Source organism: Sceloporus undulatus, chromosome 1 (genome assembly GCF_019175285.1).
Source record: "Sceloporus undulatus isolate JIND9_A2432 ecotype Alabama chromosome 1, SceUnd_v1.1, whole genome shotgun sequence".
In the NCBI taxonomy this organism is placed as follows: domain Eukaryota; kingdom Metazoa; phylum Chordata; class Lepidosauria; order Squamata; family Phrynosomatidae; genus Sceloporus; species Sceloporus undulatus.
This window is the reverse complement of record NC_056522.1, coordinates 246432585-246456129: the sequence shown is the minus strand read 5'-3', so window position 1 is coordinate 246456129 and position 23545 is coordinate 246432585. Positions and strand designations below refer to the sequence as shown.

The 23545-nt window shown below is 41.3% G+C and overlaps 1 protein-coding gene across 1 annotated transcript in view; it reads left to right on the top strand.

Moving 5' to 3' along the window:
* MARCHF4 (membrane associated ring-CH-type finger 4) overlaps positions 1-20308 on the top strand; it is a 194310-nt gene extending 174002 nt beyond the window's left edge. Inside the window, exons 3-4 of the mRNA XM_042445499.1 lie at positions 1403-1595; positions 17707-20308. Of these exons, the coding sequence (XP_042301433.1) occupies positions 1403-1595; positions 17707-18068 (555 nt within the window). The 3' untranslated portion in view covers positions 18069-20308. The remainder of the gene's footprint in view (positions 1-1402; positions 1596-17706) is intronic.
* The last annotated feature ends 3237 nt before the right edge of the window (positions 20309-23545 follow it).

Below are 23545 nucleotides of genomic sequence, written 5' to 3'. Positions count from 1 at the left end.
ATGTTTACATTCAGAAACTTCAAAAGGAATATTACATTTGAAGATGAATGTCTAATTTCTCATTTTTGAACCACAAATTGAACTTTTAAAAAAATGTAAATCTAAATTGAGCAATTGAATGATGACTTGTGGACACAAGCCACTCTTTGTCGCACCCCTTGAAAATCCATCTTGCACCCATTGGGGATGTGGGAACCCCAAATTGGGAATCTTTGATACAACAGATCAAGAATTGCATTTCAGATTCTCTCTACTTTATAAGGCTTCTTGGTATAGAATTTGCTTCTTCAAGATACCTAGTTATTTTCTAAACTTAAACATTCTATTTCATAGAGCAGCTAAGTTAGAGTTACCATACATCCTCCTTTTTCTGGATGTGCCCTCTTTTTGGGACAGGATCACCATATGCCATTCTTTTCCTGGACATGTTCTCTTTTTTCAGAGCTAGCTTTTCTGTCTCAATTGATTTTTTAAATGTTTGAGGTTTCTTACAAGGTGTAGAGAAGACTGGGGAGTGACATGATCACACTCTTTCGACACCTCAAGGGCTGCCACAAAGAGGTGGGTGCTGGTTTGTTCTCTGTTGCCTTAGAGGGTAGGACCAGGTCTAATGGTTTTAAGTTACAGGAGGGCAGATTTCAAGTGAACATTAGAAGGAACTTGGGGCTGGGGTTTCATTCATGGGTTGTCTTCAGGAAAATGTTCTTTTTTAAAAAAAATTAATTGTGATTTTGTGTGTGTGTGTGTGTGTGTGTGCGTAGTTTAAAAAATGGAGGCATTCAAGAAAAATGGAGGACATGACCAATAAAAGCTAAAAAGACACTCATACTGTGTGTGTGTGTGTGTGTGTGTGTGTGTGTGTGTGTGTATGAGGCTGAATGACTACTTGCTGCGGAAGATCTAGCTAGAGATCCTGCATTGGTCAGAAGGTTGGATTCCATAGCTCATAGGTTTCCTTCCAGTTCTTATGATTCTCTGATTATATCTAAACAAAACAGTGTACTTAATCCACCTATAATAAGGCAAGTCATATAATTTAAGAAAATTGTCATATTATCAAAAAGAACTGGGAGCAGAACAGAGTGCATTAATGCCATTGTGAAGTTAATATTCTGGCACTTTCCTGGAGGCCACTGTGGTCTATCTCACATCTGGCTTGTAGGCCAAATGGGAAGGGCAAGCAATTCCTACAACTGTTTCTGGTCCACAGGCTGCTACAGGTCTATTCTGTTTAAAGAGCTGTTATCTTCTATTACATTACAAAAACCTGTGTGAAATGTTTTAGGATATTAATACATAGCATTTGTTGTCAATGCCTAAGGAACTAATTCCCATTTATAACTTTCTCTCACCCTTCTTCTTCTTCTTTTGGCTTGTCTGTTATCCCTTTGCCCTTTTGCAGTGGCAGGCCATTTCTCTGACCGTCATTGAGAAGGTGCAGATAGCAGCAGCCATTTTGGGTTCCCTTTTTCTTATTGCGAGTATCTCGTGGCTCATCTGGTCAACTTTTAGCCCTTCTGCTAAATGGCAACGTCAAGACCTGCTCTTCCAGATCTGCTATGGAATGTATGGCTTCATGGACATTGTCTGTATAGGTGGGTGAGTGAAACTGAAAGTCAGTATGGGATGCAGCCATCTCTGTCCTTTTGTATGAAGAAATGATGTTTAGGAATGATAAACAGGGAGTACTGTCATTATTCTGAATACAACAGGACTACTTCTGGTGATTTCTTTGGGACCATCCACATTTGCTCTGTTTTGTAGGTTGCATGTTGGTTACCGTACACCCAGTGAATTGTCTGGTCCATTACAGCAGTTCTTATCCTTCTAAAGCAATGGGGGAAATCATGCAGTTTCCAGGTGTTGCTGGACTGCAGCTAGCATCTTTTAACATTGGCTATACTGGATAAGACTGCTGGGACTTATAGTCCAACAACATCTGGAGGGCTGCATGATTTTGATCCCCTGTTATAAATCGTCATGGGCCATCTCAAGATCTTTCCTTGAGATAAAAAACAATGAAAGTGCTTCAATTTAGGTCAAATGTGGAACTATATCTCTGGTAGCTAGTTATGAATATATTCCTACTAACTAGTTATAGAAATATATTCCTCATAGTACATAGTAGATAGTACAGATAATCATTGCTAAGCTAAATTCCACAGAATAAGAAAAACAATTATTAGGAATCACAAAGTGGTAAATTTTTCTATAATGTGTTTCTTATGTATATACCAAGGAGACTTCACATTTGATTGATATTTACTGATTTAATTAAAAACGTTCAAGTCTAATTTTAATATGTCAAGAATCAATATGTACTAACCACATTTTTCTTGTCACAGAAGATGCCTGTTATAATCAAGGTACTGCTTCCAGTTCTGATTCCCAGCACACACACAAACCAAATAAAATAGAGGAAAATAGGAAATGGCTCACCTTATGGAGAGGAATAATGTGAGGCCAGCCATGTGAAAGCCAGTCATATGAGAATAATTCTGTTTGGCTTGTAATGGTGCAAACAGTGCCAGGCTAAAACAAACAGATAGAATAAAGTGATTTCTAGTTAAGATAGAAAGGATTGCACTCTGCAGTCCAGCCATATTTTGGAAGGGAAAGCGTATAAAATAAAGAAATCTCAGCATAATGGTATAAAATAAATGGCATAAAATAATGAATCTTGTGTTGGAAAAATAAATCTTGGGAAAAGAAAAGCTGATGAAAGCTTCCAATCAGGTATCCTCATTTTAAAGCATGTTCTGCGAACTTCTTGTACAGAATAGGATGGGAAATGAAGAAGCCAAGACAGTTATAAATCATGATGAGCCTATTGCAGTGGTGATTTTGAATCATCTCCAAGCACACAGGCAGGGAAGCTTTTATTAATTGGCAAAAACGACTCTTTTTTCTTTTAAAACTTTCTTTCTCTGTGACATACATGTCTGTCTATGGTATGGCAAGGCGGAGCAAGTAAGATTGCTTGTAAAAATATAAAATGTATGTCTTTAGGAAAAGAGAGGAATATTGTTATTATCGCTCTTCTTGTGATTTTACTCCTTCTCTGCCAAATCACAACTAATAAATAATAATCCTCACTGTTTCTCTCTCCTGTGAGAGATGAGAGCCAGTGTGATGTAGTGGTTTGGGTGTTGAACTATGACTTTGGAGAGTATGACTCGAATCCTTACTCAGCCATGGAAACCCATTGGATGACCTGGGGCAAGTCACATTCTCTCACCCTCAGAGGATGGCAATGGCAAATCCCCTCTGAAGAAATTTCCCAAGGAAGCTCATTTGCCAAATGCATCTGAGAGAGTAGGCTCAAGTCTCCGAAAGCTCATGCTACCAATTTCTGTCTTTCAGTTACTCTCAAAGGTACTACAAGATCCCTTTGCATACTGATTTTCCAGATTAACACAGCCATGTTTTTGAATTGTACCATTTGCCTTAGGATCACTGTAAGTCGGAAATGACTTGAAGGCACACAACAACAACAACAACAACCTATCCCAAAGACATGCATTTTACATTTCTACAAGTATTTTTACTTGCCCTTCCTTATTTGCAAGGGTACAGTATAAGATCTAGCATAGCTCCTATACTCTGTTGTAACCCTGTCTTTAATCTCATTACCATTTCTATGCTTATCTCCCCCCATCCACCCACCCAAATTTCTCCTGGTGCCCTAAATGAGATGCTGCTAGTGAGTAAGCATCCCCCTCCCCTAGCCAATGGCAGTGGATTTTCACCAAAGGAGAGTTTTGTCTACTGCAACATGGTATCTAATCAAATTAGTCTGTAGACACCCTGCTCTTTGGATTCTAAAGGCCCCAAAGCCTATAAAGGCTTGAGGGTCGGTGGGAGAACACCCTCTTTCCTATCCTTTTTATCTGGCTGTGCAAAGGACTGAGAAGAGGTAACTATAATCCTTTTGGATGCTAACGGGAACAGAGAGCAGGTGGGTGGCTGGTAGCTGCCAGTAAGTAACATGATTAATGTGGCTTTGATGAAGCAGGAAAGGTTGGGAGCAGCTGTTTAGCTCATCTGTCAGTGGGAGATGAGTATTCTCCTATCCATGAGATGGGTACAAAACAAAGCAAAATAAGCTTCTCCATAGTGATATGTATGGCAGGGGAGAAGAAAACACCGTGTTTTGATTACACTGAAAGATCAGAGTGTAATGTTTCCGTTTCCGTTTCATATACTTTTTTTCCTTCTCCTTCCCAATCTTTTTTTCCTTTTGTGCTGTGCCTGGCTGCAGCAGGGGCTGTCACACTGTTTGTGAAAGGCTATGTGTGTGAGGAAGTAAATCCTCATCCTCTGTCTGAATGGCTGTCAGTGAGCAGTTCTCTGTTTGAAAGGGTCTTCCATTGACAGACTGCTCAGTTGAAGTCTGCTTCAAAGTTAACTAAGGAAGGGAATGGAGCACAAGGTAAAATTTCTCAGAGCAGGGTAGAGGCCCTGAAGTTGTCCATAACAGTTAGCACCTGGAGAGAGCAAACGTACAGCAGCTCTTTTGAGAAATCTCATGAATCCCAGTGTCTGGAAATAGTCTGAGTAGAAACCACATCCAAACCATGCTCACAACAATATCACAACAAAATAGAATAAAATATCCAAAGTGGTTACTAAACCATAGCATGATAGATCATTAATGGATTATTTCAAGTGGGATAATAACTGAGTTCCAAATGATCCAACAGTGGCACAGCACTGGGAAAGCCATGTCATTGTGTGATAAATGTAGAGGAACCTGGCAAGGAACAGAAACCTGGCTTTTTGTGGGGTTTTCAGGCTATGTGGCCATGTTCTAGGAGAGTTTCTTCCTGATGTTTCGCCAGTGTCTATGCTCTGAAGATGCCAGCCACAGCTACTGGTGAAACTTCAAGAAGAAACTCTTCTAGAACATGTTCACATAGCTCTAAAACTCCACAAAAAACTATGGATGCCGGCCATGAAAGCCTTTGACTCCACAGAAGCCTGGTTGCTTTTAACAAGAGTGGCAAATTCCCTCTTCTCCCATCTTGATGGGAGAGAAGTGGCTCTGAACATACTTGGGAGGAAGTGTACAAAAGAAATGAATATAAACTTCCACACCCACCCTCTCCTCCACTTTTCCCCCTCGGTTTCTGAAATGGAAGCTTTTACAGAAAAAAACAGCCTCAAGAAAAGGTGGCACACAGCCTGATTGTGGGGGAGGAAAGATTGCCTTGCTGTAGAGGTATGGTGATTCTTGAAGATCATAAACTACACTGATGCCACCTCTCTACCACCACCATTTCCATCCCCTCCTCATTTCTGTGCAATGCATTGTGTAGAATAATGGTTCTCAAATTTTGGTCCTCCAGATGTTCTGGTCTTTAGTTCCCAGAAGTCCTGACTGTTGGCCAAGCTGGCTGAGGCTTTTGGGATATTTCATCCCCCACGACTGAAAATGTTGAAGACTCAAACATCTGGAGGACCAAAGTTTGGGAATCACTGGTGTAGAATAACCTCTGTACCATATTCTGCCAAGCAAGATGTTCACACATCCTGCAAAAGAACATAAAAGGGTTTTGTCAGTAGGGACTGCAGCCAGTCAGCCTTTGGAATGAGATAGACATGCTAGGAATTATTGCTCATTAACTTAAAATGAACCAGAAAAGAACTGGGGGCAGGGGATGATCTTGGATTCCTGCAGTGTCACAGTCACACTCCATACAACAATTGCACAGTCACAATCCATGATACTATGTGGCTGTGGATGGAAGGGAGATTGTATTTGCCCTCATGGGAACATAGTAAACTTGAGCCCCCTAGGGCTTGGTTGTAGGAATCAGAGCTCCAGAATAAATAAAACATAAATAATAAATACAGGCAATTTGGCTATCTGTCACCATTACAGGTAACCATATTTCTTGTATTTTGTTATTTTTTGGAGTTCTCTCTCTCTCTCTCTCTCTCCAAGAGAGCTATAACAAAGCAAGAAAAGTTATTTCACTAATGTAACAAGTCACATTTCCTATTTACTTTTATATTTTTATTTAAAGGGCTTTTTAAAGAAGCAATCTGAAAATAATTTTTCAAGCTTCATGCCACTCTCTCTCTTTTTAAAGCATTAAGTGTTATAGATACAAAGGCAATGCATTTTACACAAGATCATGTCACACTCAATAATTATAACAAGGAAGACCGTATAAAAAAGTATATGGGGAAACAAAAACAGCAAGAGCAAAAAGAAAGCATTAAAAGGTTTTACATGACTGAATTTTGTTTAATATATAGAAGGATTTATAAAAACACAAAAGAATAATATAATCACCACTTTGTTCATTTCATCAAGTCTCTTACAAGTCAAGTCCTATATCTGTTATCAGTTCTAAGCCTTATCTGCCAGTGGAGCAATTAAAAGTAATTACAAAGTAATTGTAATGTGTACACTGTAATGTGTGATGCTAAGAGCAGATTCTTTAACAATGTGTAGCACTGAACCATTTTTAAAACACTACAGCAAGTAATGGGAAACTTCCTATACTCCTTGCATCTTCAAAACCAATGTCTGCAATATTTTTGCTGCCCTCCCCTCCCTTGTCGCACTTAAAGAAAAAAAAGGAGCTGCCTCATATAAATAGAGTCCATTGAGCAATTTGGGGCACATGGGCATCATGTGGCCCTTAGGACTTTTTATGACCAGTGAACCTCCTAAAGCTCTTCCAACCCCACTTTTGGAAATTGCCCAAAATTGGTCAAAGCCATTCCTGGAGCATGTAATTTTTGCAGCAGATCCATTGTTTGATCCAGGCCAGGTTTGTGAGAATGTCTTGGATAACCTGTTGATTGAGCCACTTCAGGTTTTCTGTTGTGTGTCTAGGAATGCTAGAACTGTTGGCTAGTGGCCTTGGATGGGGAAGAAGCAACAGAACAACATGGCTTGTTATTTTTAAGTATTTGAGAAGGTAACATTCTTAATTCTGAGAGCTCTGGGCCTCTAAATGCAATAAAAGAGTAGGCCAGTGGTTCCCAAATGGTGAGGCGGGACTCCCAGTGAAACACAAGAGTTGCTCAAGGGAGACACAAGACTTGGATGCCTTGGTGCCTCCTCCTCTTTCCAAACTTTTTTATGTATGAAATTTACACATGCATTGAATTAAATATTGAATTTGCTTAAATAAAACATTGTTTTAATTTGAACTCCTTCTTCTCCCACACAATGTAGCAGGATAGGTACCTCTTTGGTGGGATGGTAACATTATTATTATTATTATTATTATTATTATTATTATTATTATTATTAACCTTTATTTATGAAGCGCTGTAAATTTACACAGCGCTGTACATGCAATCTTTTTAGTTAGATGGTTCCCTGCCCTCAGGCTTACAATCTAAAAAGACATGACACAGAAGGAGAAGGGAGTGGTGGAGGGAAAGGGTAAGAGGTCCAGCAGTTCCTCTCTACCTCCGAGGCCTGGACCAAGGCAGATGGACTGGAGGGAGGACTTGGCTTCAAAATGGAAGGTTAATCTTCATCCAGGGAAAATACATACTCTCAGGTAGGATAATACATATACAATACATAGCAATACAGGAAATGGTTTGATAAACAGGCACTAAAAGAACATCAGATGGTAAGCGACAATTATGCAATGCCTGGGAAGGCTTCTCTGAACAGGATGGTTTTCAACTCCGTTTTGAAGTTAGTTAAAGAAGTGATGGCTCTTGCTTGTGGAGGAAGAAGGTTCCAGGAGTGAGGGGCAGCAAGTGAAAAGGGGCGAATCCGGGATGGGGCAGAGGAAGTCCTGGGCTGAGACAGGAGCCCTTGACTACCAGAACGGAGGGCCCTGGTGGGAAGGTGAGGAGAAAGAAGGTCTGATAAGTAAGGAGGGGCCAGTCCATGGAGGGCTTTAAATGTCGACAGCAGGAGCTTATACTGAATGCGGAAAGGGAGAGGGAGCCAGTGAAGGGATGCCAACACAGGAGAGATGTGGTCAGAGCGGTGGGTGGAAGTGATAATGCGTGCAGCTGAATGCTGGACAGAGATTAAAGGACGGAGGTGAGAAAGAGGAAGCCCAGCCAGGAGGACGTTCCAGTAATCCAGTCGTGAGACCACTAGGGCATGGACCAGGATCTTGGCAGTAGAGGCAGAGAGATATGGTCGGATTTTGGCAATATTGTACAAAAAGAATCTACAAGCCTTGGCTGTGGTCTGGATCTGAGGGATACACGACAGAGAAGAGTCAAAGATAAAGCCAAGACTGTGGGCTTGCTGGACTGGTTGAATAGAAATGTTGCCCGCAGAGACAGAAAAAGAGTGTTGTAGGGTGGGCTTAGGGGGAAAGACAAGAAGCTCCGTCTTGGACATGTTGAGCTTCAAACGCCGATGGCGCATCCACTGCAAGACAGCTGTGAGGCAGGACGAGACTTGCTGTTGAAGCATTGGAGAAAGGTCAGGGGCGGAAAGATACAGCTGGGTGTCATTGGCATAGAGATGGTAGGAAAAACCAAAAGAGCTAATGAGTTTTCCTAAGGACAGTGTGTAGAGAGAAAACAGAAGGGGACCCAGAACAGAGCCCTGGGGAACTCCAACAGATAAGGGAACAGGAGAAGAAGTCTGGCCACATGATCATGAAGATGTCATTGACAATGGAGTTTATCACACATGAAATTGGAACTCCATTCCAAAGCCATTCCGAAGGGAAGGAGAAGCACAGTCAATTTGAATCCAAGGCAATTCACGTGATTGTCACATGTGAAGAACGAAATTGTGTTCATTCCTGAAGCAAAGCAGAGCGAGTGCACATTAAATTATCACAACAGTACATACCATGTGGATTCAGCTATTCAAATTGGCACCCATGCGCATGCTCAGTGGGGGTCTGAACGCATCGTGAACCTTTGCACTTCCGGGGTGAAGAAAGGGGCCACTTCCTGGTTCCAGTTTCAAGTGAATGCTAGCCTCACGTGAATGATAGCTTTACGTTTCTTCTTCCCTTTCTATTTTATTCTAAGTTTTTACTCTGTTTCCTCTATTTCAACAATTTAGCAATGCCCATAACTCCCGCCATGTGTGCTCTTGAGTATACATACAGGCACATCCAAACATGTCCTCAGTGTCACCCTTCCCTATAAGCCTCTCTGGATTCCTCCTAATGTCTCCTGTGTCCTCAGTGTCACCCTTCCCTACATGCTTCCCTGGATTCCTCCGAATGTCTCCTGTGTCCTCAGTGTCACCCTTCCCTACATACTTCCCTGGATTCCTCCGAATGTCTCATGTGTCCTCAGTGTCAGCCTTCCCTCCATGCCTCCCTGGATTCCTCTGAATGTCTCCTGTGTCTTCAGTGTCAGCCTTCCCTCCATGCCTCCCCTGTTTCCTCCAACGTGTCCTCTCTGTCAGTTCCCCATCCCTCCTGCAACATCCAAACGTGCCCTCCGTTCTTAAAGGAGTACAGGAAGCAAATGGGCCAAAATTGCAGCGCTGCATCATGAGAAATTTGCTACCTTGGAGGTTTGCCGGGTTGTACAGGAACAGAAGCAAAGTTGCATTCCACACCAGACCAATTCGGATTGAAATCGAAATGAGCTTAGAGTTTCTTTGTTACCGAATTCACAAAAATCAAGAGTCACTTTGGATTGACTTTAGATCCTGCTCGGAATGACCCCCCCATAGAAAGCAATCACGTGTGATAATCAATCACGTTATAACGTGAATTTGCATAGTTGGACCCGGAGTGGCTTCGGATTGGAGTTGCAAAAACCGTTGTGTGATATCGTCCAGTGCTGGTCCCTTGGCTTAGTAATGGAGATCAGCACCACCCCCTACGTTTGGAAACAACTTGACAATCACATCAAAGGGGAAAAGTTTATTTTTTTAAAAAAATATAAAATAGCAAAATCAAGGCTTGCTTTTTTGGAATTGCAATGTTTTTTGGAATATTTTCAACCTGTGCGTGGTTGAATCCATGGATAAGGAACCTGTGGTTATGAAGGGCTGGCTGTATTTCTCATTTTATTATTGGTTATTCATTGGCTGACTTTCTGGGGTGTGAAGGCTTCCAGGAAGGGAGCATAGAGGACCAAAACAGCCTCCTCCTTGTTGCCGTGCAGTCGGCAAGCTAAAACCTTTTTATTCAGAATAGCTATTAAAACAGTGTTTAAATAAAAAGCTAGCAGGTGCTGTACTGCTTTAATTTTACTGCTTTAAAGAGGTTTTATCTTTTTTAATTGTACTTTATTTTTAAATGTTTAACATGTTTTGATACTGTAATAGTTTAAGTCTATTTTAATGCTCACTTTTTGAATGTTTTTAATTGTATTATTCTTTTAAATTGTGAGCCACTTCGAGTCCCAATTTGGGCAGGGAGAAGTGGGATATAAATGATGATGATGTGCCCTTCCTCTTGCCATTTTCAGAAGCATTGCAAAACAAAACAGGGGTATTTGGGGTTAATATGAGGTTCTGGTGTGAGTTTGGAGGTATCTGTACATGTTTCCACATATGGGGGGTGGCTTTCTCTATTATTTTAGAGCACAAATTGGCCAAAAATCTACCATATTTTTTATGTCTAGTGTTGGGAGGCTTTTAGGAACTGATGGGGGAATTCAGGGGCCACCAAAGTAGGGTCTGGGGCCACATGCAGTCCATGACTGTATGTAGACTGTATGTAGACTGTAGAACCTTCAGTGGGTTGATCCAGTGGAACATCAAGATGTTGCTTTATTCTGAGTCAGACCATGGTCAGTTTTGGTTGGTGGCAGGAGCAGCTCTCTGGATTGTCTGACAGGAATCTCTTCCAATTTGTCCTAGAGATTGCAGTGGATTAAATATGGTGGATTGACTAGGGGACTTCCCACATACAAAACATGTGTTCTGCCACTGAATTAGACAGCATGAAAGTTCAAGGTAATTCTTCCAGGAAGGATGTTGGGACACCTCTTCCCTTTGAAAGGAAAATAATTTATGCATGTATGCTTGGGATCTATAGCTGACAGAACTCTCTTCAGCACTCATGTCCACAAACACCTGTCACCAGAATTGAATGGCAGTTCAGATATGGCTGTTTCTCACTGTCTGTATCTGTAAAGGTGGCAATTAAGGAAGCTTGATGTTTGCAGATTCAAGTGACATTCTAGGTCAGTAGGGCTAGAAACAATCTTTTGTTAAACACTGAGAAGTGTCAGGAGCTAGTGAGAGAGTGAGTCACTAAGGAGAGAATGAAGCAAGAGAAACAGAAGAACTGGCCTGAGAGAGGTGCTATGCATCACATGGCTGATTAACACATGTGATATTGTCTTTGGGTTCACTCATGCACAAGGCAATCTGGTCATACAACAGAGCTTTCCTATGGATTATCTTGTTTGTCTTTCTCTGGTTGTGCCAATTTGCCTCATGCATATCAGATGACTGAAAGAGCAAAAATGATTATACAAATGATGGCGGAAGGCATGGAGGCATTGGGAGGATGAGGGTGGATGTCTCCTTGGGAGTGCTTCCCATGCTATTTTTGTTGTTAATTACCATACCCTCCAATTATCTCACTCTAGCAAATACAGTTCTTAGGAACTGATGACAGAATGGCACAGAATTTGAAATGTTTCCTATAGAATGCTTTTTCAAAAACAACCTTAAAAGTAACTAGAAAACATTGGCCTTAACCAAACATTCCCTCAGTGTAGCATAAATATCGATATGTGGACAATGATTACAGCAGTACTGAGACCCTTGAAGGACTCCAATGGATCTCAGTCCTGATATGAACATTTTGTAACATGTTATGGGGAAGTAGTCAGACACTTCTCCGATCCTGCCTGATTGCATAAAATAGCCATGCAGGTCAGCTTCAGGAGTTTTACAGAAAGTTCAGGGGGGAGTGCTTTGGACAGTGCAGATTCAGGAAAGGAATATCAACCCCCCAAAGCACCTGAAAAAGGACATCCACGTGCATACATATGCCAATCCCTAACAGAAGTCTGACCAATACAGTCAGCCCTCCATATGCACAGATTATGTATCCACAGAGTCAGTCATCCCTGGATTGAAAATATGCACCCTACCAAATAACAACAACAACAACGTCCAAAAAGTAAACCTTGATTTTTGCTATTCTATATAAGAGACAGCATTTTATCTCAACATTTTATATAATGGGACTTGAGCATTCGCTGATTTTAGTATCCACGGGGGGGGGGGGGCGGTCCTTAACCAAATCCCAGTAGAGACTAAGGGCCCACTGTAATTTTAAAAAATTATGTTCCTACTTGTCTTGTTTTGAAAATGTAACTTTGTTACACCCTCACTACAATAAAAAGTACTGTGTTAGAGGCAACGTCATTACATACTTGTAATGTCTTAACATCCAAACTTTGGCCCTAGACAGTAGACAGTGGTGTAGAATGATGGGAGTTGCAGTCATAGTACAACAACATCGGGGGGGCACAAGCGGCCCACTAATTTTATTAATCAGAAATGTGGGTAAGAGCCAGCTCTTACGAAGACTGCCCCCCTTCATTAAATTCTCTACCTCCATAGAGTGAGAAATATTAGGGAAAAGATCACCAACTGATGCCAGTAGGAAATTCCTTCCCACATTCCTAACTGTAGCATCCTGTGTGGTTTTTGCCTTCTGGTTTATCTTACCTAAGAATCAAAATGAGAATTGTTCCTGAATTTTGGAACCTTGTATTATTCCTCAGCAAAACTTTTTGTAGCTGCTTGAGGAATCCTCCTCTCTACTGAATTCAAAACAACTCAGATTTATCTTGATGCAATCTTGGAGCTTCTTGCAAATGGCCATTAAACTGATAGACTCCCTTGCTCACTCTTCACCTCTTGCAACTGCCAGTGCATTGGCATGATTATTTCCCTCTGCCCACCCACTCCTCTGCTTGGTTCCTTTTTAATTTTACAGCTTCCTAGGCTCAGTGCTAAGAAATCAATAAGTAATTTGGATCCCAGGAACTGCAAAGGAAAACAAAGTTATTTTTTGCACTTTTAGTAAATATTTTGAAGCCAGATTTATCTAGGAAAACAGGTGCTCACTTGGTGCATTAGCTCATCTATCAATATCAAATTATTAATTGCATAGAATCTTACACAGATATAATTTTCAAAGGCAAAGCAAATATGATTTTAATAGGGATAAAAACCTTGAATCAACCTGCTCATTAATATTTGTGATAAGAAGTGAATTAATATTTGTGATAAGAAGTGAATGGTGGCATGGAGGTGTGTGGGGTATATACTGGTTTTATACTGGTGTATATAGTGAAAATAGGAAAAAGGAATATTAAAAATCTAAGATACGCTGAGGATAGTATACTACTAGCTGAAAACATCACAGACTTGGAACAACTACTAAGGAAGATCAAGGAGGAAAGTGCAAAGGCAGGCTTATTGTTGAACATAAAGAAAACAAAAATAATGACCACAGACAATTTACACAGACAATGAGGAAATAGAAATAGTAAAAGAATTTTCATACCTGGGATCAAATATTGATCAGAGTGGGGACTGCAATCAAGAAATCAAAAGAAGACTAAGTATGGGGAGGGCAGCTATGAGAGAACTAGAAAATATCCTACAATGTAAAGACATACAACTGAGCACAAAAGTTAGACTCATACAATCCATTGTATTCCCTATTACCATGTATGGATGTGAGAGCCGGATAGTTAAGAAAGCAGATAGGAAGAGAATTAATTCATTTGAGATGTGGTACTGGAGAATAGTGCTGAAGTTACCATGGACAACCAAGAAGTCAAACAAATGGGTCTTAGAGCAGATCAAACCAGAAATCTCTCTGGAAACCAAGATGACTAGACTGAAGCTGTTGTGTTTTGGCCACATCATGAGGAGGCACAAATCACTGGAAAAAACAGTAATACTAGGAAAGGTGGAGGGAAGCAGAAAGAGATGAAGGGCACATGCTAGATGGATGGACTCTATTAAGGAGGTCGTGGGTATGAATTTGCAGGACCTAAGTAGAGCAGTGGAGCATAGGGAGTCTTGGAAATGTCTCATCTACAAGATCGCCATCAGCTGAGAAGAAACTTTTCTGGAACATAGCCACATAGTCCAAAAAACCCACAAAAACTACAGTTGAGATTGACTCAAGGGTGGATAACAACAACTCTGAAAGGGCAACTTCAAGACCGCTGTCTTGTTTTTCTGTGGTTCTTGATCCTTAGGCCAGACTTGGAATGGACAACCTTTCAAACAGAAGATACTTTCCAATAGAATCCTGTCCTCTGACCGTCTTTCAAATGGAGGACTTTCAGTTGCAAAGTAGAAATACGTAAGAAGTACATTCTTGTAGAGCATTCATTCTTTGTGGTCCTTTCTAGCTCTCTTCTTCACTTTCTTGGGCATCATAGCTGACCAGACAAGTGAGAAGTGATGTTTCCTCTCCTTCTCTGTCTATTCCACTTCTCCCACAAGGCAAATCATCCATGATGGCACCCTTCTCCTCTCTGAACAGGAATGGCACAAAGCTGTTAATGAATGCCTAGCAAATTGAGCATTCTGTTGGTAAATCAAGGCAACATATGCAGACTTCTCTGTTTTGCACAATTCCTTCCAACAACTAATGGAAGGGGTGGTGATTTATATGAGGCTGGTTTTCTTAAAGCCATCTTCCTTCCTGCTGCCCATATGATGAAAGAATATAATATATATTGCTTCAGGATGTTACTTAGGCTGCATCTACATTGCAGAATTGATGTAGTTTGACACTGCTTTAACTGTGATGGCTCAATGCTATTCTGAATTCTGGGATTTGTAGTTTTGTGGGATATTTAGCCCTCCCTACAAATCCCAGGCTTCCATAGGAAGGAGCCATGGCAGTTTCAAAATGCATTAATTCTGTCTTAAAGAAGTGAATCTTAAAGTCTCTTGTTGTGAAATTCATTTTTGCCATGAGCTCCCTTAGGTGGCTTTAAGCTAGCCAATGCCTTGATGCCAGCCAGCTCCCAACCCCCAAAATAAGAAGATAATTATAGAGGTGGGTGTTAGTTTGGAGTTGTATTTCTGGACTCATAAATTGACACTGAGGTAATGGGGGGGGGGGGGTCAATTCTACCGGGAAATCATTAGAGATCAAGGGAATGTGTTCCAGTGAAGCTGAAGCAGCCACAGAGCTAATGATTTTTACTCAACTTACCACCAGATTTAAAGTGGTTTAAAACATAAAATACCAGAACCTGTCTTTTCCAGGCTAGATAAATGTGCAGATGCTTTCTAGAAGGAACAGTAGAAGCAGCAACTGCTGATCCCAGGGTGACTCAGCTGGACTGAGCTGCCATCAGAGCAGGGGTAGGCAATCTTTTTGAGCCGGGGGCCGCGTTGCTGTCCCTCAGACAACTGGGGGGCCGAAGCCAAAAAATAAATAATTAAATAATTTTAAAAAATTAAATATATAAATAAACCAGGACAAATGTAGGACAAAATTTTCAAATGGAAGACACTTTTTAAAAAAATGGAGGACACGCGAAAAAATTTGCTGATTTTTTTAAAAAATGTTAATATAAATGCATGTTTCTGAGGCTTCTATAGACAATTGCCCCCCAAAGGCCCCGGTGGCAATCGGTGGCAGGACTGGTCTGGGGCCGGTCCCAAGGCCTTGCCGGGCCGCATTCGGCCCGCGGGCCGCAGGTTGCCTACCCCTGCATTAGAGGAAAGTTCCCTCTTCAGAGGAGTGCCAAGGCAGAGAGCAATTGGTGACAACTATGTTCTTCTGTGCCCTCTCCAGCAAGCTTCCCAGATGGAAAAAGCACATCAGGACAGAGATAGGCAGTACATCCTGCTCTGCCTCCTCCAACAGGCATATGAAACGAAGAAACCAGGCTCTAGTTGCTCACTTCCCACCCCTATAAGCATGTGAATCGTCTTTCAGTCACATCAAAACTCCGAAATTGCAGCTTCTTCTTCCCCCTCATATCCCCTTCTAAACAGGCAAAGGAAATCCCTTCCTCCAAATGATGACAATATTCTAATTTCTTCCTCCCCCTTATTCTTCCCATTCTAAGCATGGAATGGAAATCTCTCCCTTCCAGCAGCACCAAGGCTGTCATTGCTCTCTCCCTCTCCCCCTCTCCTGTGTAAAGTGTAAAGAAAAGATAACTAGACTTTTTAAAATATATATATATTAAAAAGTCTAGTTTTTTCTTTACACTCAAAACATCACACTATAACTCCAAACAGCATTGCTGTTCATCCCACCTTTCTCATTCTCTTGCCTCAACTGTACAGTCTACCCTCCATATCCACGGAGTCTGTATCCACAGATTCAACCATCTATGGTTTGAAAATATTTTTTGAAAATAAATTCCAAAAAATGAACCATGGTTTTGCCATTTTATATAAGGGACACCATTTTACTACCCCACTGTATATAATGGGATTTGAGCATCCACAGATCTTGTTATCCACAGGGGGTCCTGGAGCCAAACCCTGGCAGATACAGTGCGCTCGCATCCTACGCAGCCTTGCCATATATGGACTCAAGGTCACACGAATGGCAAAGCCCCATAGAATGAATGTGCGGGAGTGTGTGGGAGCCTGTCCCATTCATACAAATGGGACTTGAGGTGCCGCATTTTTTGTCTTACGCTGGGGGGGGGGGGTGCAGAATGGATCCCTGCATATGGCAAGGGCCCATTACACATTATTTGTGAGACTTCCATATATGTATTTATTTATTTATTTATTGAGAAACATTGTAAATTTGAAATGTCAGAAATTGGGGCAATGCAAATTGAGACTCCCCTACGTTACACCTATGTATTTTGCATGGGGTTTTGTGAAACACTGAGCAAGATGATCCGTAATATACATATATGTATATACATCTAAATTTACGAAAGCTGCCATGTTTTATTTCATTTTTATTTTCAGGAAGACATTCTCTTTTTCTCTTTTAGTCTAGGCTGATTGTTCTAATTTTTAGGGATGGGGCCATAGGTTCTTGGTGAAAGTTGTGGACTCTGTCCCCAGAAAAAAATGCACTTAAATAAAATTTCCAAAGGGAAAGGGAAAGAAATAGAAGAGGAAGGATAATTTTTGTTCCCAACTGAGGGACCAGAGAGTAAGAATGCCTACTTTAGGTCTAGGCAATGTGAACATGCATGCAATTCTTCAAAAGTCAATCCTCCTTCAGGAAACAATCTTATTATATACTAAAAAAGTGCATCCAACATAATGGCCACAGTAATGACATACCCATGAAAGGGACAGATTTCTGTATGTAACTATGCATCTCAACACTTGGTGCTGCTTAGAGGCAGGAAATGCTAGTCTAAAAAAGAAGTGAGCAACTATGACCTTCTAGATGTTTTGGCCTCTAACTCCCATTGCAAGGGACTATAGGAGTTGCTGGGCAAAAATGTCTGGAGGACCACAATTGTCCACCCCCGGTCTACTGGGACCTTGGCTTGTTTCAGTAAAAAGAATGTGTCCTTGAGGCCTGATGATGTGGCATTTTAATACAAGGAATTATGGAATTTAGAACAGGTCCTCTTCCAAGTCTTATAATGTCAAATAAAACGATGTGGATATCACTTAGCAGCAAAGGTAGTGCATGAAGCAGACTATGGGATCTGACACAAAAACCTGAGAGACTTGAGTCTATATATGCATGGCAAGAGTTAGCAGTAGATTCACAGATTCTTCCTAAGTTCCCTCTCTCTCATTCTCATTCTCTCTCCTACCTTCTACCTATATGTTCCTTTGTTTTACAGGTCTAATAATCCATGAAGGACCCTCAGTGTATCGGATTTTTAAAAGGTGGCAAGCAGTCAATCAACAGTGGAAAGTGCTGAACTATGACAAAACAAAGGACCTGGAGGATCAAAAAACAGGGACCCGGACCAACCAACGAACCTCCTCCCAAACCAACCATTCCTCCTCCACGGGTGGTACAACTAGCAACTCTGTCCCAGGTGATGGTGTGGTCCGGGGAACTAGTCACACCACAGGCACCTTGTCTGACCACCACTGTGCTTATACCATCTTGCATATACTCAGTCATCTGAGGCCTCATGAACAGAGAAACCACTCTAGCACAAACAGAGAGCTTGTCATGAGAGTCACGACGGTCTGAACAAAGGAATTCAGGAGGCCTTATTGCAACATGGAGTGGGAGAGGAACTCTTCAAGTGGGGTGGGGGGAGGCAGCGTGGTATGCCTTACACCCTCTGCCCCATAATCCACCCTCACCGACCCCTGGTCCTCTGCAGCTGCACAAGAGGCCCTTGGCCAGCAAAGGATGGCAGAGGCAGAGCTGCGCACACATGCTGAAAAGAGGTTTCACAGTTTGTCTAGTTACCAGAAAGTATGACAAAACAAGTGCAATACAGACTACCAGAGCTTGAACTAGGGCAAAAAGGCTTGTTGGGGGGGAGGGGTCAGGGAAGTACAGCTGTTCTTATTTGAAGCATTTTACAGAAACACACACATACACATACAAGCCTACAGAAATATCGAAAAAAGAAAGAAAGAAAAGAAAGAAAGAAAGAAAGAAAGAAAGAAAGAAAGAAAGAAGCAGTGTATTTTTCAAACTGTATTAACCAGGGGTTCAAGTATTTGAATGCATAAATTATCCTGTGGCCCTATGTTATTTTGTGCAGCCACAGGGTGTTTGAGCTGAAAAGGCAGTCAGTTTATTGCTAATGTTATTTTATACAAGTAAAGACTCTTCCTAGGTTTTTTTACACATAAAATACATACAAATCTGCCCTCCTCAGACATGACTATTTTAGAGCTTTTTGAGGGTGTGCTATGGGGAGGGGGACACTTTTGTTTGAGACACAAACATTTCTACCAATGTCCAAAGCACAAGCCGCACTGGGAGATGATTTATGCCATTCATCACTGAAAGGTACAGCCTCTTGATTTTTTTTTCTTAGCAGACACTATTTGTTTTGCAGGTTTGGGGAAATGAGATTGTCTCCTATTGAATTTCTTGCTGGGCCTTTCCCTTTCATTCTGGTTCTGTAATTTGTCACAGACTCATGCAAGTTGATTGGTTTTAACATTTGTTTGTGTGTCTCACTACTCCACAGTTCACAAGTAGCTGTGTTTTGCTAAAGCAGGAGTGGGTTAAGTCAAGTTTCAGAGAAGTTATTGGACTGCACCTCCCAGCATTCTTCACCACTGGCTATGCTGGTCACAGAGCTAATGGGAGCTGCAAAACAACATATATGTCAACCCTTGCATTCCCTTGGCTCCCACATTAAGTTGCCTAGCTAAGAGCTTTTTACAGAGATTGGAAGGGAACCTTAAGTGTCATTCACACAGTGGATTTTAGCTCTAATCTGGAAAGGGGCAACTTATGGCCTTCTAGATGTTGTTGGTTACAAAACCCATCATGTTTTGCCATGTGCAGTGTCACTGGACAGGCACAAATGGCTTGCCTCTGCTCTAATCCTATGCATACCTTCCAGGCAGTAATGCATACTGAATGTAGTGGATCTTATTTCTTAGTAAACATGCATAGGAGTGCATAGTAAATCTGATTTAACTTTTCTTGTCTCCCCTTACAAGGGACTCAAGGACTGCTTTTTTGATTTGGATGAGAAATTGCTAAGTAAGACCTCTTACCACACTACCACTGCCAAGATTTTTTGGAAGAAGCCATCATCACTACACTGATATAAATGATATTGGTCTGTAGTGTATGCCCTGGATGTTACATAAATACATCTTTTTTTTCTGCTGGTACTTTCACAAGTACCACTAAAAATTACAGTATTTCCAAGCCAAAGTGCTTTAAATTATAGTGGACTGGTAATATATGACATCTGGTGACCATGCCATATAATATATGACATGCTCACCAGATCTGTGTGTGCTGAAGGAAACTATTGATGCTTTGACTAGTTTTAGATTGGGACTCGCTACATCCTAGAGCACTATGTAAAAACCTGCTTGAACCATGTTGTGATGAATCAAAACCTGGACATCAAAACTTGCTATATAATTAATTTGATGATATGGAGCTCACATATTCCCTTAGTAGGAAGTCCCTTGTGGCCCTGACTTGCTTGGTTCCACACATGGGGGATGATATCTTTAAACAGTATCATTTCCACACTGAGTTCTTTCATGGAAATACTGCAGCAGCATCCAAACCTGACCTCAAGCTGTCAACCTGGTCATAGAATCATACAGGGGCATACCCTCCAACATTTCACAGATGAAAGTCCAGACACTTATGGCCAAGTGACATCAGAGTGTCATTCATATGGCAAAAGTTGCTAATGAGGCAAGACACAGAGACTAGGAGAAGGTGCAGCAGTTTGCTTTTGCCTGAGCCTTTAGGGAAGATTCTGCCCTCTCCTCTCCCTCCTGCTGGGTTGAGTGCAAATTACTTTTTCACTTTGAACTCAGTTTGCAGCAACTGAAGTAAGCTGACGACAAAGACAGAAAGTGAGAGGATGTGAGCAAAACTAGGACATTTTAAAAGCAAATGAAGAAACTGGACAACAGAAAATTAATCAGGACTGTCTGCCAAATTGGGACAGTTGGAGAGTATCTTCCTGCTTAAAGTAGGAAATCATGACCTGGCCATCCATTTCCAGCAGATGACTGTCCAGCCTGCAGTTTAGCCAGAACCATTGTGATATCTCTGAAATATATGGGCAGCATGTTTTTGGAACATACTGGGGCCATGGTCTTTCATAATTATTAACATAATTGACACCTCATTTGACATGGGAAGGATGCTGGGCAGTATTTTTTAAAAATAGTATTCAAGGGTATGTCCAGCCTGCTATCGTTGAAACTATTTGCTTCAGAACTGGAAAATCAAAATGTGTTTGCTTCTTGACTGTGCCTTTTCCACTTGGAATTCACTCCTCACCCTGCTCATTATACTGTGACAAATTGCTGGAAATTGCAGCTCCTACTAGAGTTGTCACTTCTTTCAGACATTTTAAACTTGTATATGTTTAATTGACTAATTCATTAACAATGTGAATAATGACCTTCTTCATTGCTTAGCTGCTACATAAGGTCCCTTTCACACTACACGATTATAGCACTATGCTTCCACTTTAACTACCATGGCTGCTTCCTATGGGATCCTGAGATTTGTAGTTTGGTCAGAGGCACCAGAGGAGGCCTCTGGATGAGAATGCTAATGGCTCCATCCTGAACTGCACATCCCAGGATTCCATTGGATGCAACCATAGCAGTTAAAGTGGAATCATAATGCTATAGCTGCATAGTGTGAGAGGGCCCCCAAGTCTTCACAAGTAAGATGCCCTCTTCAATTCTAACCATGTGGTTGCTAACCATGTGGTTGCTCACATGAATACAGTCCTAACTAGGTGCACATTGGTGTCAGTGGCCTACTTCCAGTGCTACTGCCAATGAGTGTAAACCAACAGAACCAACGGAAATTTGTTAAACATTTATTAAGTCCGATTTGATAAATGCACTCGGGTGTTTGCATTTATCATCCTCAGAACAAAGGTGTAGCTATGGAGGTCTCCATATTATAGGTGCTACTCTGAGCTCAACCTCCCCCCCCTCCCATTTTTGTCAGATGAATTATCATGTGAAAAGTAGTGAAGTCCTCCTTTTTTCTTTTTCTTTTTTCTTTTTTGTTTGTGGCATGGCCTGAAACTAGTGCAGGGTTGTACTGTGGACAGTGAACTGCTCGAATGCTACCAAGCTTAGAAGAGCAAGCACAGCCACTCTAAAATAAATAAAATCATTGTGATCCAAAGTGGGTGTCTAAAAATACCCTGCATAAGGCCTACCTTTCTGCTCATGAGCAAAGCAGGGCCACTACTAGGAGATCCAGCATGGTTCCAGAGCTGTTGAGCTTGCAGCCTGTTAGTAGCAATGCTAACTGAAGGATTCTATGATTTGTAGTCCAAAAAAACCAAACACTCGGCCAGTTTTTGCAAACTCTAGAGATGAGAATATGGTCAGGTCTCAATTATTCATGGATATTCATGAATAATAAGTGTAATAATTATTCATGGATACTACACTTAGAAAAAAAATGAAATACACAAGTATAGGATAGTTGACACCTGGCTAGACAGCAGAACATATGAAAGGAATCTAGGAGTCTAAGTAGATCTCAAGCTGAACATGAGTCAACAGTGTGATGCAACAGCTAAAAAAGCCAATGCAATTCTAAGCTGCATCAGTAGGAGTATAATAATAGCAACAGGAAGTAATAGTGCCACTCTATTCTGCTATGTCCAGCTTCAATCACTACAATTCAAGAGGGATATTGCAAGCTGCAGCATGTCCAGAGGAGTGTAACCAAAATAATGAAAGGTCTGGGAACCATGGCATGTTTTAGGAAGCTGAGGATGTTTGGCCTGTGAAAGAGAAGGCTAAGAGGTGACATGATATCTATGTTTAAATATTTGAAAGTATGTCATATTGAAGAAAGAGCAAACTTATTTTCTGCTGCATCAGAGACTAGGGAGTTTATCACACATGAGGAATTTCTCTTAATTTCGAATGAAAAGAAAGTGGGGCCAGAACGCATTCATGTAAAGTTGCTAGTTTAGCGAAATTACGTGAATGCTCATTGCATTCAAACTGACTCCCCATTGCCCAAAAATAGCATGCCATTGCCTGAATTTGCATGTGGCAGTCTATCACGCAATAACGTGAAACCCCATGATTGTGCTCGGACTGACTTCCCATTGCCCAAATTTGTGTGTGGCGGTCTATCATGCAATAACGTTAAACCCCATGATTGCGTTCAGATTGCCATCGGATTATACTTCCAATTTCCCTTGTCTGATAAACTCCTAGGAACGCTGAGCAATGGATTCAAACTACAGGAAAATATATTCTACTTAAATGTTAGGAAGAACGTCCTCATGGTAAGAGCTGTTAGACAGTAGAATATGCTGCCTCAGAGCTTGGTGGAATTTCCTTCTTTGGAGGTTGTTATACAGAGCTTGGATGGCCATCTGTCAGAAGTACTTTGTGTATTCCTGTATGACATGGGGCTGGACTGGATTGCCCTTGTGGTCTGTTCTGATTCTATGATTTGAGTCACCTACAGTTTGTTCCCTATTCATTCTGTCGCTAAAGAATACTACCAGCTTGGGTGCCACTGTCCATGTTTTCCTTTGCTTGCACATTTGGGGTCTGCTAGATATAAGAATGTAACCTCCATTGTTTCACATAAGGGTAAGCAACATCAGAGTTTGATCAGGATGGCAAAAGTTATCAATGAGGAAAAACACACAAGCTAGGAGCAGTTTGCATTGCCTGAGTCTACTGGGAAGAGCAAGACTTTGCCCCTCTCCCATTCTCTCCTCTTCTGAGTTAATGGAATGCAAAGTTCTTTTGCACATTGAAAGTCTTCGGTGACTGATGGAACCTGGGGACAAAAGGGGGAGATGGGAGGATGAGAGGATGAGAGGGAAGCTGGGGCATTTGAAGCACCTGAAAAACATCTGGAAAAAAATTGGAGTGAAAGAGGATTAGGTTAGGACTGTCTCTGCCAAGTCAGGACAGCTAAAGGGTATGTGAAAATGGCAGTTCATTGTGCTTAAAGCTATATCGGGTACAGTCATTTAGGCTGGGGCTTGATTT